Raw genomic sequence first — 16,762 nt, 5'->3', positions numbered from 1 at the left:
ATTGAACTCGGATAAGATTCCTGCTTTGTATATGTTTATTACCAATTGAACTCTTTTCATTTCAGGCACCAAAGATAAGATTATTTAAAAGTCTGAGCAGTATATTTTAAAAATGAATCTTTAAAGCTGGGCTCGGTGGCTCTGCCTGTAATCCCACGTCTTTGGGAGGCTGAGGTGAGTGGATTGCCTGAGCCTATGGGTTCGAGACCTGCCTGGGCAGCGAGACCTCATCTCTACAATAAATCAAAAAATCAGCCAGGCGTGGTAGCGCGTGCCTGTAATTCTGGCTACTTGGAAGGCTGAGGCGGAAGGATCGCGGGAGCCCAGCAGGTCGAGGCTGCAGTGGCCGGGAGCGGCCACTGCACTCCAGTCTGGGCGACAGAGTGAGACTCCAACTCAAAAAAATAAAATAAAAATGAATCTTTACTCGTGTCCCTCTTAGTCTGCAGTCCCCCTCAGAAGGGCGTCTAATAGTTTGGTCTGGCTCTTTCAGACCTTCTCTGTAGGTTGCTGTTAGTTCTCTCACCTAAGTGAGAGCTAGGTGGAGAAAGGAGATTGACTTCTCAGGGCTAATTAGTTTATATTGGCTTCAACTCAAGCATAGGTTGGGAGTCTTTGTGGGCATTGTGCTGTGTTTCTTTTGCTCTTATTGTCTGAGGAAATCCAGCCAGTTTTCCCATTCCTTCTCATGAGAGTTTACAACTAAAAAGACAGTTACAGAATTATAATTGGGAAAGCAGTCTGAAAGATTTGTTCTTTTAGATTTTAGATTTATTGTAACTGTTTGTAAAGACAATCTCAAGGCAGTTAATTTAACACACTTTTTAACACTAATTTCTGTCAGTTGTTTGGCAGTTAAATTGCATAGACTGGGGCTGGGTGCAGTAGCTCACACCTGTAATCTCAGTAATTTTGGGAGGCTGAGACAGGAGGATTACTTGAGGCCAGGAGTTCAAGACTAGCCTGGGCAATATAGCAAGAAGAAGAAATTGCATATACTGAAGCTTTTCAACAGATGTGTGTTTCTAGGTTGTATTCACTCACCTATCATATCTACCTTGGCCTCACCAGAGGCCTTATCTATCAGTAGTGCTAAACTTATAGAGGACAGGCATCTTGATTATAGAGAAGAAGTTTTTTGGTTTTGATTTGGAGTCTCACTCTGTCACCCTGACTGCAGTGCAGTGGCATACTCCCGGCCACTGCAGCCTCGCCCTGCTGGGCTCCCACGATCCTTCCCCCTCAGCATTCCAAGTATCCGGAACCACAGGTGCTCACCACGCCTGGATAATTTTTTTATTGTAGAGATGAGGTCTTGCTAAGTTACCTGAGTGGGTCTCGAACCCGCAGGCTCAGGCAATCCACTCAGCCTCCTAAAGTGCTGGGATTACAGGCTGAGCCACTGAGCCCAGCCGGTTTTGGTTTCATGTTTAATATTTTCCTATTTCGATCTTTGCTTTTGTGCACTTGCTCATTTAGAATTATTTTATCACTCCACTAGTTCTGTTTCTTCCATACTTTAGACTCTGATTTCAGACTTTGGCTATATTTTATGAGGTCTCTTGCTTCTCTCAAAAAAGCATCCAGAAATCTCAATTACATTCCACTGCTAAGATACTAATATTTGTTAGTAACAGAAATAGGCAACATAGAGACTGTTTTTTTGCTTTGTATTGTTTTGTTTTTGGTAAAGGTGTTTTCATACACTAAGTGGCCAGGTCACTCACTCCAGTGGGCAGTGTCTTATCTGCATGGGACAGCCAGACCTCACAGAGCTGGGGGAGGAAGTTGTATCACTAGACGGAAACCAAAACTGAGTGAGAGGACTCTAAAGGAGATGAACAGAGAGTTAGAATCACTCAGAGGATGTCTTAGAAGCCAGCTTCTTTTCTATGGCAGGGCATGTGATGATGGCCTCTGAGGGGAGCAGCCAGGAGCTAGGGGGAGAAGAACCAAGGCAACGGTCAGAGTGGCCTTTTTATTTTTATATTGTTTATTTATATTAGATATAGGGTCTTACTCTGCTGCCCAGGCTGGACTCAAACTCCTGGACTCAAGCGTTCCTCCCACCTCATGTTCCTGAGTAGCTGGGACTACGGGTGTGTACCACTGTGCTCAGCTAGAGTAACCTTTTTAGAACTGATTCATGGTATAATGCCTGCCAGGCTTGGAATGAGGTTAGCTCAGAAGGATCAGAAATCTTTCCTCTGTAGGCCAAACCATTTTGGTGAACTTTTACGGAATATGGGTGTTAGTGTGTTTGTGTGTATTCACTTGCCACAGTTATGTGCCCTCAGTCCTTTTTCCATTACTAAGGCATAGAAAAGTCTGTTTGAAAATTCCCTTCTGTTTCACTTGTTCTGAAGGGAACAAAAAGAAAAGGTGTTGATAAACGTAGGCCACAGCTTCAAAGCGGTATAGTACTACTGGGGCCAGGGTGGTGGTGCCAGCAACAACCAAAGGTAAACAGTCCCCAGGGAGACTATAAACTGAGACAAACAGATTTGGGGAAAATGAATCCCATGTGTCTTCAATTACTCTTTAAAAATATTTCTTCATAATTACTTTTTTGTCAAAGTAGTTCTTAAAATGAAAAATGACAGTCTCTAGACCAAACTTTTTGTTTTGCTAAATCCTCCTTTCCAAGATCTCTTAGCTGTTTCTTCTAATAATTTGCCTCATTATTTCTAAATAATACATGTGGAAATAATCTTTAAAAGGATGGACGCCTAAAATCCCCACACTTTGGGAGGCCAAGGTGAGAGGATTGCCTGAGCCCACAGGTTCGAGACCAACCTGGGCAACATGGCGAGACTGCATCTCCACAATCAATCAATCAATCAATAAAAATTAGTTGGGCACGGTGGCACATGCCTGTAGTTCCAGCTGCTTGGAAGGCTGAGGCAGAAGGATTGCCTGAGCCCAGCAAGTCGAGGCTGTGGTGGCCAGGAACATGCCACTGCCCTCTAGTCTGGGTGACAGAGTGATACTCCAACTCAAAAATGAATAAATAAATAAATAAATAAATGGATAGACTCTAGTAGGAAGTGCTCATAAAACAGCTACATTCTCTCCTGTCACCACTTGTCATCTCAGCCCTGGGGAGCCTTCCTTTCTCACCCTTTGGATGAGAAAATCTAGACAGGGCCCATGACTCTTACTCAGATGACAGAAAATCCTCAAGAAACTTTTTTGTCATGTTCATGGTCTAATATCAGTGAGTACAGTGGCCAGCATAACACTCTTCAAGAGTGTCCTGATCAAGCAAGACAGAGAAAAACTGACAAACTGTCCCAAATTAAAGGAGATTGAAGAGGCATTACAACCCAGTGCATGATGCTAGAGTAGATGTTGGGCTAGGAAAAACAGATACAGAGATAGAGGACACTTTGGGGACAACTGAGGAAATTAGTTGTGGACTGTGGATTAGGTAACACTATTAGGTCAGTGTTAAATTTTCTGACTTTGATCATTATACTTTGGTTGTGTAAGACATGTTTGCTTTCTGTTGCCACATAAATTACCACACTCATTTATCATCTTGAAGTTTTGCAGGCCAGAAATCCAGATCAGCCCAACTGGGTTCTCCACTTAGGGTATCGCCCAGCTGGAACTAAGGTGTCGGCCAGGTGGGTTCCCATCTGGAGCTTCAGGAAGAATGGCTCTGAGCTCACTTAGGTTGTGGGCAGAATCCAGTTCCTTGGCGGTCGTAGAACTGAGGTCCCTGTCCTGTCGACAGGGAGTACTCTCAGGCTCCTAGAGGCTGCTCTCAAGTCCTTTCCCCGAGGCCTCCATCCTCAGGCCAGCAGCAGTGTGTAGAATTGTCCCGTGCTTTGAAGCTCTGACACCCACTTCTGCTGCCAGCCTGAGAGCACTCCCTGCTTTTAAAGGGCTCGTGAGGTTAGGTCAGGCCTACCAGCTAGCCTCTCATTGCAAGGCAAGGTAACTTGAATACAGGTGCAACCTCTCTCTCTTGTTCAGAGTCTACCCACCCAAAGGGGAGGGACTAGACAAGGGTGAGGGTCCCTGGAGGTCATGTTAGAATCCTGCTTACCATCTATGAGAAGGTTCTTTTTCTTGGGCAAAACACAGAAGTATTTAGGAACAAAGTATGAAAAGTATTTACTCTCAAATGATTCTGGAAAAAAAATATGTATATGCACAGAAAGAGAGTGTGCAGTTAAGCTCACAGACATAATAAAACAAATTGGGACAGATGTAAATGATTAGAGTTCCTTGTGTTATTGAAACTTTTTTGTAAGTTTGGTTGTATTTTACAAATTTACTGAAAAGATAAAACTAGGGGTCAGGTGCGATAGCTGATGCCTGTTAATCCCAGTATTTTGGAAGACTGAAGCAGGAAGATTGCTTCAGTTCAGGAGGGCAAGGCTGTGGTGAGTCACGATCATGCCACTGCACTCCAGCCTAGGCGCCAGTGTGAGACCCTGGCTCAAAAAATAAAAAAAGAAAGAAAAGAAAAAATCAGGAAACAAGTCCAATCCTTGTATAGTAAAAAATCTAGACTTCACTTAACATGAGTTTGTTGCCTTTCCCTCCTCAACTGCCTTCAGATGTAGAATCTGGAACCATGCAGTAGGAAGAAAGATGCCTCTCCCACCTCTCAACTTGTTCCAGGATTTCTCACATATCTGGGGTGGTGGGTAGGTGGGTGGGAAAGGTACAAGAAAGGTTTTTACCGGGCATGTAACCAGATAGCAGCTACTTGGAGCTGTGATCATTTAAAGCTGATTGTTTGGGTGTGTTTATGAGTTCTGTAGAGTCCCCTCTCTGGTCACTGGGCACAAGACACTTGCAGTTGCCTTGACGGGTGGATGTCTTCTCTCTCCTGTGTGGGTTCCTTCATGGGAGAGCATCCCACCAACAGCCATCTCAGGCAGAGTCCCTTTGAGATGACTCCAGGCTACTTTCTCTGCATGCCCCACATCTGGACCATGAAAACATATGTATTTATAGATCCTTTGCTCAGACAAACTCTGGGAATGTGGGACATCCCCAGCATGGCCACCTCAAATCAGTCAGTGTCTGCTTTAGTCTTTCCCAGGCCTGGTTTCATGGCTAGCCCCACAGCTCCAGGATTTACAGGGAAGGTTAGGGAGAAGAGTGTACCCCATTCCTCCCCACAGGTGGAGAAAAGAACTCACAATACATTTGACAACGCTTTCCAGAAACATACCTAATACCCAGCTTCCTGACCTCTTCTGTCTCAGATCTTTGACCTCCTGTCACTAGGTGAGGGCTAAGGTCACAGCACCAGGTTCTCAGCCTTCCTCTTTCCAGGTTGTGCTTTGGTGGTCTAGCTTTGGAATGAGGGATTACTGGCTCCCACTTTTTGGTACCTTCAGCCTAAGCAGACAGCCAGAATCACCCTTTTATATCCTGCTGCATATGGTTATTGCTATTCCTGATCTATTGATTTTAGATATTATCTATTGATTCCTACTATGGAATCACTTCTCTTCCCTCTATCATCTCACAACAGGTATACCACACTTTTTTGGTTAAATCAATGTAAATTTTTTGCCTAGTTATGATTATGTTTTACTGCTGAGCAAAGTGGTTTATTATGGTATTTCCTTCATTGTAGGACTTTTTCCCTTGAAATTGGAATTTGTTCTTACTTTTTAATTTAGCTAATTTTCTATACTTTTACCAATTATCCCTGAACTCTCCAGTGGTATCATAGCACTTCACATGGTTGAATATCCTGCAATCTCTGTTTCATTTTCTTTCTGGAAACTTCCCTCACTGGGCATTCCCTTCCCTGCTCTATCTAACCTAGTCACTCTTTAGGCCTGTGGCACACCTCTGGCCTCAGACTTGTTGTTCCTCCATTTCCTCAGTATTTCTCTTCTTTTGTGGTTTACATCTTCATTTTGTTGGAGCACTTCTTCTAGTTGCTTCCTAAGTAAACATGCAGGGATTGACCCAGTGCCGTGGCTCACGCCTATAATTCCAGCACTTTGGGAGGCAGATGTAGGAGGATTGCTTGAGCCCAAGAGTTCAAGACCAGCCTGGGCAACATAGCAAGACCTTGCCTCTATAAAAAAATTTTAAAAAACTAGCCAGGTAAGGCCAGGCACAGTGGCTCACGCCTATAATCCGAGCACTTTGGGAGGCTGAGGTGAGAGGATTGCCTGAGCCCATGGGTTCCAGACCAGCCCGGGCAACTTGGTGAGACCTCATCTCTACAATAAATTTAAAAATTAGCCAAGTATGGTGGTATGTGCCTGTAGTCCCAGCTACTTGGAAGGCTGAGGTGAAAGGATCGCCTGAGCCCAGCAGGTCGAGGCTGCAGTGGCCGTGAGCGTGCCACTGCACTCCAGCCTGGGAGACAGAGTGCGACTCCAACTAAAAGAAAAATACTAGCTAGGTGTGGTGGTGTGTACCTGTAGTCCTAGCTACTTGGGAGACTGACACAGGAGGATTACTTGAGTGCAGGAATTGAAGGCTAAAGTAAGCTGTGATCACGCCACAGTTGATTTATAACTTGTTTGAACATAGAATTCTAGATTGGAAATAATTTTCCTCAGCATTTTAAAAGCATTGGTGTTTTAGATGTCCCTGTGCTGTTGAGACATCTAATAACTTTTTATTCCTAAATCCTCAAATGCAACCTATTTTTTCTACTCCAAAGGTTTTTAAAAATTTCTTTCAATGTTCTCAAAATTTTAATAGGCCTTGAAATTGGTGTTTCATTAATCTTTTGTTCTGGGTGCCTAGTGCTTCCCTTCCATGTGGAAAACTATACTTTCTAGTTTGGGGAAATGTTCTTATTTTGTCTATGATTTCTTCCTGTTTTCTCCATTTTTCCAGAAATTCCTATTAGTTCAATATTAGACTTCTTGGATTGAGCCTCTGGTTTTCTGTTTGTTTTCTCCTGTTTCCTGCATGTATCTTTTTTTGTACTACTTTCTTGGAGATCTCTTCAGTCTTATTTTCTAACAATGCTATTTATTTTTTATTCTCTTGGGTTTTAAAGTTTCTAAGGACTCTTACTGCTCCTTTCATGGATGGCTATCATGACTCTTCTCTCTGGGAATACTGTTCTCATTATTTTAAAGTTTTGCTTTGCTCCCTGCAATTGCGTTAGTTATTTCAGTCCTTTTTTCTGCTTGTTTTGGTTTCTTTCATCTTAGAACTTTTTCTTAAGCAATTATCTCTAGGTTCATTTCTATGTAAGAGTAAAGCCTTAAAAAACTGACTAGAGGCTGGGCGTGGTGACTCACACCTATAATCCCAGCACTTTGGGAGGCTGAGGTGAGAGGATTGCCTGAGCCCATGCATTCGAGACCAGCCTGGGCAACTTGGCAAGACTTCATCTCTACAATAAATCAAAAAATTGGCCGGGCGTGGTGGTACATGCCTGTACTTCCAGCTACTTGGAAAACTGAAGCAGAAGATTACCTGAGCCCAGCAGGTTGAGGCTACGGTGACTTTGAGTGTATCACTGCACTCCAGCCTGGGTGACAGTGAGACTCTGACTCAAAAAAAAAAAAAAAACCTGACTAGATGCTCTATGCGTCACTGAGACTCATCAAGAGGTAGGTTTCATTGTAGGGTGATCAGCTCTAAACCTGATGTCTCATTGAAAAGCCTGCAAAAGTCAGTATCCACTGATCTTTTGAGGGAAGAAAGAGGGGCAATTCCATTTCTCCAAAGAACACTCTTTCTGTCTCCTGCTTAGAGGATATAATAAGCCCAGCCAGCACTCTTGCAACCGAGCAGTATACCCCCCACCTACAGACCTGACTTCATCTCCCTATCTTCAGTACCATCCTTCTGCACCTTTCACCATACCCAGCAGCTGGGCTCCAGAGCCTTTCTGAGTAAGCTTTTCTGTAGACTAAACCACGGTTCTACTCCTAGGTGAGATGGTGTTTCCTAGGAGAGGGGAAAGGACCTGGACTCCAGCGGGTCTCTGCAGACTTTGAGCCAACCCCCTGCTACAGCCTGTTTCTCACCCACCACCTTCTCCCGCTCCTTTAGGGAGTGCTGTGGTACAAGCCAACTTGCTTCTCCTTGTTTTTGTTTTTTTGGGGTTTTTTTGAGTTGGAGTCTCACTCTGTCACCCAGACTGGAGTGCAGTGGCCGCTCCCGGCCACCGCAGCCTCGACCTGCTGGACTCCGGCAATCCTTCCGCCTCAGCCTTCCGAGTAGCCAGAATTACAGGCGTGCGCTACCACGCCCGGCTGATTTTTTGATTTTATTGTAGAAATGAGGTCTCACCGCCCAGGCGGGTCTCAAACCCATGGGCTCAGGCAATCCACTCACCTCAGTCTCCCAAAGGCGTGGGATTACAGGCTGAGCCACCGAGCCCGGCTTGCTTCTCCTTGTTACCCCTGCAGGCATTTGGTGTTTGGCCCTGCTAGTTCTTCTCTCTCTTTTATATCCTTTCCTCCTTCCAAAGATGTATTAGTATTTCTAGTCCCATATTTCTCTTGGGCTTATGCTTCTTTTTACTGTCATTATATCTTTTTTCTCATTTTAGAGGTGTTTTAAGAGGATATAGCTTCAATTTACTCATACTTTAGTGATTTATTTCTATTTTTATTGGTAGTAAGTATGTAGATACACATACATATATAACAAATATAATATACAAGTGGCCCAAAAGGTAAATAGTGAAAAATAATCTCCCTTTTATCTTGTCCTTCACTTCCTCCTAGAAACACCCACAGGTGTCAGTTGCTTGTATGGCCTTCCAAAGAAAGTTTATCACATTTACATAGATACATACAAAAGCATGTAAGTCGATAGTAATGGATTTTATTTATTTATTATTTTTTATTTTTATTTTTTGAGTTGGAGTCTCACTCTGTCACCCAGGCTGGAATACAGTGGCATTCTCATGGCCACACCAGCGTCAACCTGCTGGGCTCCAGCAATCCTTCCACCCCAGCCTTCCAAGTAGCCAGAACTACAAGCATGCAATACCAAGCCCAGCTAATTTTTGATCTGTTAAAACAAGGTTTCACCAAGTTGCCTGGGCTAGTCTTGAGCCCACAGGCTCAAGCAATCCACTCACCTCAGCCTCCCAAAGTGCTGGGATTATAGACTGAGCCACCGATCCTGGCTGGATTTTATTTTAAACAAAGGAGGCGATTTCTTCGTATGCTCCTGAATAATATTCATATTTTAGGTAAAGAGTAGTGCTTAATCCAAAGACACAGACCTCTTGTGGTCAGATTTCAGGTTTCATTGTGGGCAGTAGATATTCTCAGGGGGACTTCCAAGTACCCTTTCAAATAACCCATGTAGTTCGCCACCCGCACAAAGGTGGGTGTAGCTGTGGGTGTACTGAGAGGCACATGTACGGGACAGCTGTGAGTAGCACCTTCTACTTCTTGTGTGGCCTTCTTTTGCATCCCTGCCTTCTCCCTTCTTGTGCTTTATCCTCTCTGTTTCTTCCTATGCTCACCCTTCCCCCCGTGGATGCATTTGGCTGGCTTATAACTCCCGTGGCCAATCCATGGAGCTGAGGAAGTTAAGGGTACATCCTGGCTAAGGGTATACCCTCACCCTGCCACCTCTCTGGCCCTCTGTTCAGGTGTGCTCTCAGTCTTCCCCTGGCTGACTGAACTCTATAAGGTTAGAACCCAGAAGCATCCCTGTGCATTTCAGAACCCAGATCTGGCTTGAGGTAGGGTACTGTACATGATGGCTATAGCAGTGATATCAGCATGACTCTTCATCCTGCCACAGGGCCTGCTGCAGCCAAACCAGACTTGATCTCCAAACTGGAACGGAGGGCTGCACCCTGGATCAAGGACCCAAATGGGCCAAAGTGGGGGAAAGGTCATCCTCCAGGTGAGTCTAGGCCAAATGAGTTCTGACAGGCACATGCACATGTGGCTATGGCAAGTCATATAACATGAGTTCAGCCATGCTCATCCTGGGCCTTCTGGGTACCAGGCCCGACATTAGGCCCTGGATAGACAAGATGAATAAGCAGCTAGCCCTGCCTGCAGGGTGTAGAGTAGTCTGGGAAATGGAAAAAGAAGGTCCTTGGATGAGCAGAAGTGCTGAAGGGGGCTGTGGCAGAGCTGGTGAGAAGCAGGTATGTGGGGAGACACTGGTCTCAAGGACCCAGGGGACCTGGAGGGTGCTCAGTGATAGCACAATTGGTTTGTGAGAATCCATGGTTTTGCATATCTCTACTAGTAACTTCTTGGCTGGTGGCTACTCTGTGTACTTCTGTACCACCCTTCCCTCTGAGTCACAAGAGGACTTACAGGTGTTTAACCTCATTTCCATGTGGAACCTCACAAGAGGATTAAAGTCACGTGTTTATCTAGCAGTATCTGAATGGTTAGCTGAACTTATTAGCATCTGGTGTCACATGATCATAGGGTAGCTGTGTGACCAGGCAGCAGGAGGCTGGCAGAAGAACCCACAGGGGCCAGGTACAGTGACTCACACCTGTGATCCCAGCACTTTGAGAGGCCAGTGTGGAAAAATCTCTTGAGCCAGGTTTGAGACCAGCCTGGGCAACATAGTAAGACTTTGTCTCTACAAAAAAATACAAAAATTAGCCGGGAGTGGTAGTGCATGCCTATAGTCCCAGCTACTTGGGAGGTTGAGGCAGAAGGATTATCTGAGCCCAGGAGGTTGAGGCTGTAGTGAGCTGTGGCCATGCCACTGCACTTGAGCCTGGGCAACAGAGTGAGACCCTGTTTAAAAAAAAAAAAAAGAACTCACAGGGATTGCAACAACTCTTGGGGAGCCAGATTAACTTTCACAGATAAGAGTAGGGAAGAGTTTAACTAGTAGCCACTAATGATCTCTGGAAAGGTAGATCATATTCGTCTTCTCTGTTTCGTATGAGGGGAACTTACCGACTTTGGGAGTATCTTAGCTGATGGAAGAGCAGAATTCTTGGCAGCAAAACCAAGCACAATTTAATTTTCTCCAAAGGGAAAAAGAAGATGGTGGCTGTAAAAGAGGTAGACACATGCACCTCAGCTGTAGAATCTTCATTGCTTCCAGCTCCTTCTGTGGAGACATATACCTCCTACTGTAATTCCAGCGTGTGTGAAGTAGTAGTGGATGGACCTAGGAAAATCAAGAGGACTTACAGACCCCGTTCAATTCAGAGGTCGTGGTTTGGACAGTTTCCATGGTTAGTAATTGACCCAAAAGAGACCAAGCTCTTCTGTTCAGCTTGCAAAGAAAGACCTAATCTCCATGACAAGTCATCTCGGTTAGTTAGAGGTTACACGGGGCCTTTTAAAGTGGAGACTTTAAAGTACCATGAAGTCAGCAAAGCACACAGGCTCTGTGTCAACACTGTTGAAATCCAAGATGACATCCCTCAGACTGCCCTCGTCCCAGAGATCTCCAGCGACCTCATGGCAAACATGGAGCACTTTTTCAATGCTGCCTACTCTATTGCATACCACTCAAGGCCCCTGAATGACTTTGAGAAGATCCTGCAACTCCTCCAAAGCACTGGGACCATGATTTTAGGCAAGTACCGCAATCGCACAGCATGTACTCAGTTCATCAAATACATCTCTGAGACGCTAAAGAAGGAAATCCTTGAGGACGTGCGGAAGTCCCCCTGCGTGAGCGTGTTGCTGGACAGCTCCACAGACACCTCCGACCAGGCCTGTGTGGGGATTTATATCCGCTACTTTAAGCAGATGGAGGTGAAGGAGTCGTACATCACACTGGCCCCACTCTACAGTGAGACGGTGGATGGGTACTTTGAGACCATCGTTTCTGCCCTGGATGAGCTGGACATCCCTTTCCGGAAGCCTGGCTGGGTGGTGGGCCTGGGCACAGATGGTTCTGCCATGTTGAGCTGCAGAGGAGGCCTTGTGGAAAAGTTCCAGGAAGTCCTACCCCAGCTACTGCCTGTTCACTGCGTGGCCCACCGGCTGCACCTGGCCGTGGTAGATGCGTGTGGGAACATCGATCTGATGAAGAAGTGTGACCGGCACATCCGAACCGTCTTCAAGTTCTATCAGTCCTCAAACAAGAGGCTGAGTGAGCTACAGGAAGGCGCGGCTCCACTGGAGCAGGAGATCATCCGCCTGAAGGACCTAAATGCCGTCAGGTGGGTGGCCAGTGAGAGGCGCACGTTGAACGCACTGCTCGTGAGCTGGCCTGCCCTGGCCAAGCACCTCCAGAGTGTGGCGGAGGCCGGGGGACAGGTTGGGCAACGGGCCAAGGGAATGCTGAAGCTGATGAGGGGCTTCCACTTCGTCAAGTTCTGCCACTTTCTTTTGGACTTCCTGAGCATCTACAGGCCTTTGTCTGAGGTGTGCCAGAAGGAGATTGTGCTGATTACAGAGGTGAATGCCGCACTGGGACGGGCCTACGTGGCCCTGGAGAACCTCCGTCACCAGGCAGGGCCTAAAGAAGAAGAGTTCAACACCAGTTTCAAGGATGGGCAGCTCCATGGCATCTGCTTAGACAGACCGGAGATGGCGGAACAGCGGTTCCAGGCAGACAGGGAGAGAGTGGTCCTGACAGGGATTGAGTACCTCCAGCAGAGGTTTGATGCAGACCGTCCCTCGCAGCTCAAGAACATGGAGGTGTTTGACACCATGGCCTGGCCAAGTGGGAGTGAACTTGCCAGTTTTGGGAACGATGATATTCTCACCCTTGCCAGGTATTTCGAATGCTCCCTCCCCACAGGATACAGTGAAGATGCTCTGCTGGAAGAGTGGCTGGGCCTGAAAGCCATCGCCCAGCACCTCCCGTTCTCCATGCTATGCAAAAACGCCCTAATGCAGCACTGCCGCTTCCCTCTGCTGAGTAAGCTCATGGCCGTGGTGGTCTGTGTGCCTGTCTCCACCTCCTGCTGTGAACGGGGGTTCAAGGCCATGAACCGGATCAGGACTGACGAGAGGACCAAGCTCTCCAATGAGGTGCTCAACATGCTCATGATGACGGCTGTGAATGGCGTGGCTGTCACAGAGTACGACCCCCAGCCCGCCATTCAGCACTGGTATCTGACCTCCTCGGGCCGGCGCTTCAGCCACGTCTATGCCTGCTCCCAGGTGCCAGCCCGCTCCCATGTGAGTAAGTACACGTGGCAGAGTTCCCGGATGTGGGGAAACAGCAGGAGAATCCCAGCCTCCCAGTCCTGTGCTGAACCAGAGGTCTTGTCATCAGCTCACAATATAGGCTGGGTCTCCATGTATTTGTGGGGCTTCTATTATGTGCCAGCCATTTGTTGGGCTAATGGGTACTCGAGACATGATGCCTGCCTTCCAGGATCCAGCTGGAGAGACAAGCTAGAGACCCAGCTAGAGAGACAATACACACATGCTCTAGGCAGCAGGACATAGTGAGAAGAGCATGATTTCTGCAGCTTCTCTGCCTGCTAACTGGCTGTGTGGCCTTGGGCAGGTCCTCCCTTTGTGCTTTGGTTTCTCATCTGCCGAATGAGTTCATACACGTCAGGCACTGACAGTTGGATGATGCCTGGCAAGTGGCACCACTTAACAGTCAAGACCACTTCTGAGAATGACTAGAGGGCCACCAGGCCAGGGCAGCCATCACATCCTAAGTGAGGCTGCAGGACTCAGGGCCTTGCAGGGCTTTTTCACTGGGGAAGAGGCGAGTGCAGGTCAGCATGGCTGAGGAGGAGGGAAATGTGAGGAGAAGCTGGGGCTTTCAGGCAAGAACTGCACGGGCAGGGGAGAACGGAAACAGCCTCCCTAGGGGTCAGGGGCTCACTCAAGGGTGAAGCTGTATTGAGGAGAAAGGGAGAGCAAGTTACTAACAGCCATAAGCAAGACATTTTCTTTCTTCAAGCAGTCACTGAGAACCAAAGAAAGCAATTAGTCCCTGGGGTTCTCCAGGCTATTCATATTCACTCAGGGATGGAGCAGTAGCTCTCTCTGTTGATGTTCTCTAGCTGGTCTCCTGCTGCTGCTGCTGCTCCCATTCTTACCTCTGAGTCTGTGGTCATTGGCCATGGGACCGAATCTCAGGGTTGACAGAGGCTCTGTAGGAAGCAGGGTGGCTGGCCCTGCAGCCACAACAGGCAGGCAGAGAGAAGAGAACCCTTACCTCACCAAGAAGAGACAGGGAGAGGCAGGAGGGAGGACTTGGTGAATGCTTTGCCCAAGCATTTGTTGAGTGAATTGTTCTCAGTGTCCAGACTGTGGGGGTGAAGGAGAAAATGATGTCAGGTGTGCACTTGTGCAAGTGCCTTTTTCCACAGAGACAGGACTACTACAAACCTGTACAAACACTACCAGACGTGTGTGATAATGCCCTCTTTCCCAACCAGGGGCACTCAGCCTTGGCACTGTTGACTTTGGAGCCAATAATTCTTGGTTGGGGGATCCCACCTGCACATTGAGGAACTTTGGCAGCATCTCTGACCTCTATCCATTAGATAACCACTAGATACCAATAGCACCTTCCCCCCCAATTTATGACAAAAAGTCTCCATACATTGCCAAATAGCCCTAGGGTACAAAACCACCCCTGGTTGAGAGCTTCAGTACTAAAATAAAAGAATGAACAAAGCAGGAACAGATAAGGTGCAAAGAAAGCCCTGGGTCCTTCTCTAGTCTGTTCTACCATCTTCTCTTCACCAAACAGTCCCTGGGGTGAAGTTGGACATGGAAGGCAGTCATCATGTGATCGGTCTAACTACTACTCTTCTTCCTCCCTCCCAGGTGCTGGACTCAGGAAGGAGGAGACAGGGGCCCTCTATGTGGAGGGGTCAGGGACCCAGAAGCCACATGTCCTGCCCTCCAGGGAAGCAGTGGAGGTTCCAAAGGACTGTACTAGGCGGCCTCCCGAGAGACTCCTATAACCCCACACCAGCCAAGAAGCCCCTGGCATGTTCTGAGGGAGGGGAGTCCTTGGGACTGCCTCGGAGACACATACCCCTGGGATCATGGGGATAGGCTCTCTGCAGATTTTAGACTGTCCTAGAATTTGCTTTTGATGGGGGTGTTCTCCAAGCACCAGGAAGTGGGCAGTGACAAGGTAGTTGGAGGTCACATCACAGAGAGGCCAGGGAATTAGGAAGAGTACAACCTATTTCCCAAGGCCCTTCTAAGCACAGTGATGCCTCACAGCATGGAAATGTGCCGAAAGGGTTCTTATGTCAAGTTCACTTTTAAGGTGCTCCAGGAAATAATCCCATCAGGAAAGATTTCAGCCCTGTTCTGGTGACAAGAGGACTTTCCTGAAGTGGGGGAATTTTGGAGGCAGGGCCTTAAAGGAGCACCTAGCCCTCTGGAAGTCCTTTCAGAACATTCCAGAGAGGCTGCCCACAGCCTAAATGGCAAAGGGAAAGGCTACTTTGGTAGATGTAGAGGCTGACCCCACTGTGGGGACAGCTGGCTTGACTGGGCTGCAAGAGCTCCCAGGAGTCATCACTCTGGGACTTCTCACCCTGGCGCCCACAGCAGAAGCAGGGAAGCCTCCATCTGGTGGGGAACTTGCATCAAGAATTTCTCTACCTCCTCCTGGGGCTTCTTTAGAATGGAACAAACACAAGCCCTTTGCACAGAGCACCCAAGAAAAGTCCTCTTGCTGCTGCTCCCAGACAGTGGAGACAGAGCTCTCCCTGGCAGGGAGCCTGGTATATACCACAGGCCGAGCCAAGCCCCCTTCCTCAGGAGGGGACGGGCTCAAGTTGGAGTTGGGAGGCTTGGGATACAGCCCCAGCTCTGCTGCAAGCAATGGTTTGACCATGATTAATCCCTTCCTCTTTTCTGTGCCTCAGTTTCCCTCTTCTCGAAGTGGCAGCAGAGAATCCAGGTGCCTGCTGACTCCCCGTCTGCCATAGGATTAGTGAATGAGAGAGCCTTGAGCTCCTTGAAAGAAAGACCTCCAGCCTGCACAGTGTGGACTTAGCTGCCTTCAGGCCCTGTCCTCATCCTTAGTGGGACAGGTATGCATTTGCCCCCAAATCCTTATTGTGGAAAGAGGTGATCTCCAAATGTATCATCCACATGACAGTCTAATCCAGTCTTCTCCAAGCTGCTCTGGGGACTCAGCATCAGAATCGTTAGGGCTCCGCCAGACATCCTGAATCAGGTCCCTTGGCCTGGAGCTCAGTGACGGGGTTTTTATCAAGCTCCTGGAAACTGTGGGCATGCTCCAACTTAAGACCCATTGCCTAGAGGCACAGAAGGGCTTCCAGCACTACTAGGTTCCAGTCTCCTTTGCCCATCTCCCCTTTCAGCCTAAAGTGAAGCACTTTTCCTTCCAGGACAGCTTTGTCTTGGCAGGCTCAGGAGACACTTTATTTGGATGGGGTTGAGTTTGTCTAGGTTCTGCCTTCCTTAACCACGGTGGGGAATAAGGAATGTCAGAGGGAAGGACCTCTCTGCCCCGCCTTACACCTCTCTTAAATAGGCAGGAAGTAGCGTGCCATCTGCACCTTGCTTGCTGCCCATCTCCAGGCAAGTCCTGCTCTGCCACAAACCTGTGTGGTTGGGCCCCTTAACCAGCAGTCTGCCCCTTCCCATTCTCAGAAGGTGCTGGAAGCCCCTGAGATACTGACATTGAAGCGCCTCCCCATTATCGCAGATGCCCTGTTCCCCGACATTCCCCTACTCTTAGCACTTAGCCTTAGTGATCTCACTTTCCTCTTTCAGCTCTAGTCAGGAATTCCTTTTTCACTTTTCACCTTTCACCTATAGAAATGTCTTCCAGTGCCAGGCTCGGTGGCTCAGCCTGTAATCCCGCGCTTTTGGGAGGCTGAGGTGAGTGAATTGCCTGAGCCCGCGGGTTCGAGACCCGCCTGGGCAGTGAAACC

The 16,762-nt window shown here is 47.6% G+C and overlaps 1 protein-coding gene across 1 annotated transcript in view; it reads left to right on the top strand.

Moving 5' to 3' along the window:
* Positions 1-14,974, top strand: part of ZNF862 (zinc finger protein 862) — a 31,992-nt gene extending 17,018 nt beyond the window's left edge. The window contains exons 6-8 of the mRNA XM_008065984.2: positions 9,724-9,828; positions 10,936-13,050; positions 14,664-14,974. Coding sequence (XP_008064175.2) covers positions 9,724-9,828; positions 10,936-13,050; positions 14,664-14,803 — 2,360 coding nt within the window. The 3' untranslated portion in view covers positions 14,804-14,974. The remainder of the gene's footprint in view (positions 1-9,723; positions 9,829-10,935; positions 13,051-14,663) is intronic.
* The last annotated feature ends 1,788 nt before the right edge of the window (positions 14,975-16,762 follow it).

This window comes from Carlito syrichta, unplaced genomic scaffold, assembly GCF_000164805.1.
Source record: "Carlito syrichta isolate Samal-C Ts95f unplaced genomic scaffold, Tarsius_syrichta-2.0.1 Scaffold308825, whole genome shotgun sequence".
Taxonomy (NCBI): Eukaryota; Metazoa; Chordata; class Mammalia; order Primates; family Tarsiidae; genus Carlito; species Carlito syrichta.
Note: the sequence above shows the minus strand (reverse complement) of the source record. Positions and strands in the feature narration are given on the sequence as shown.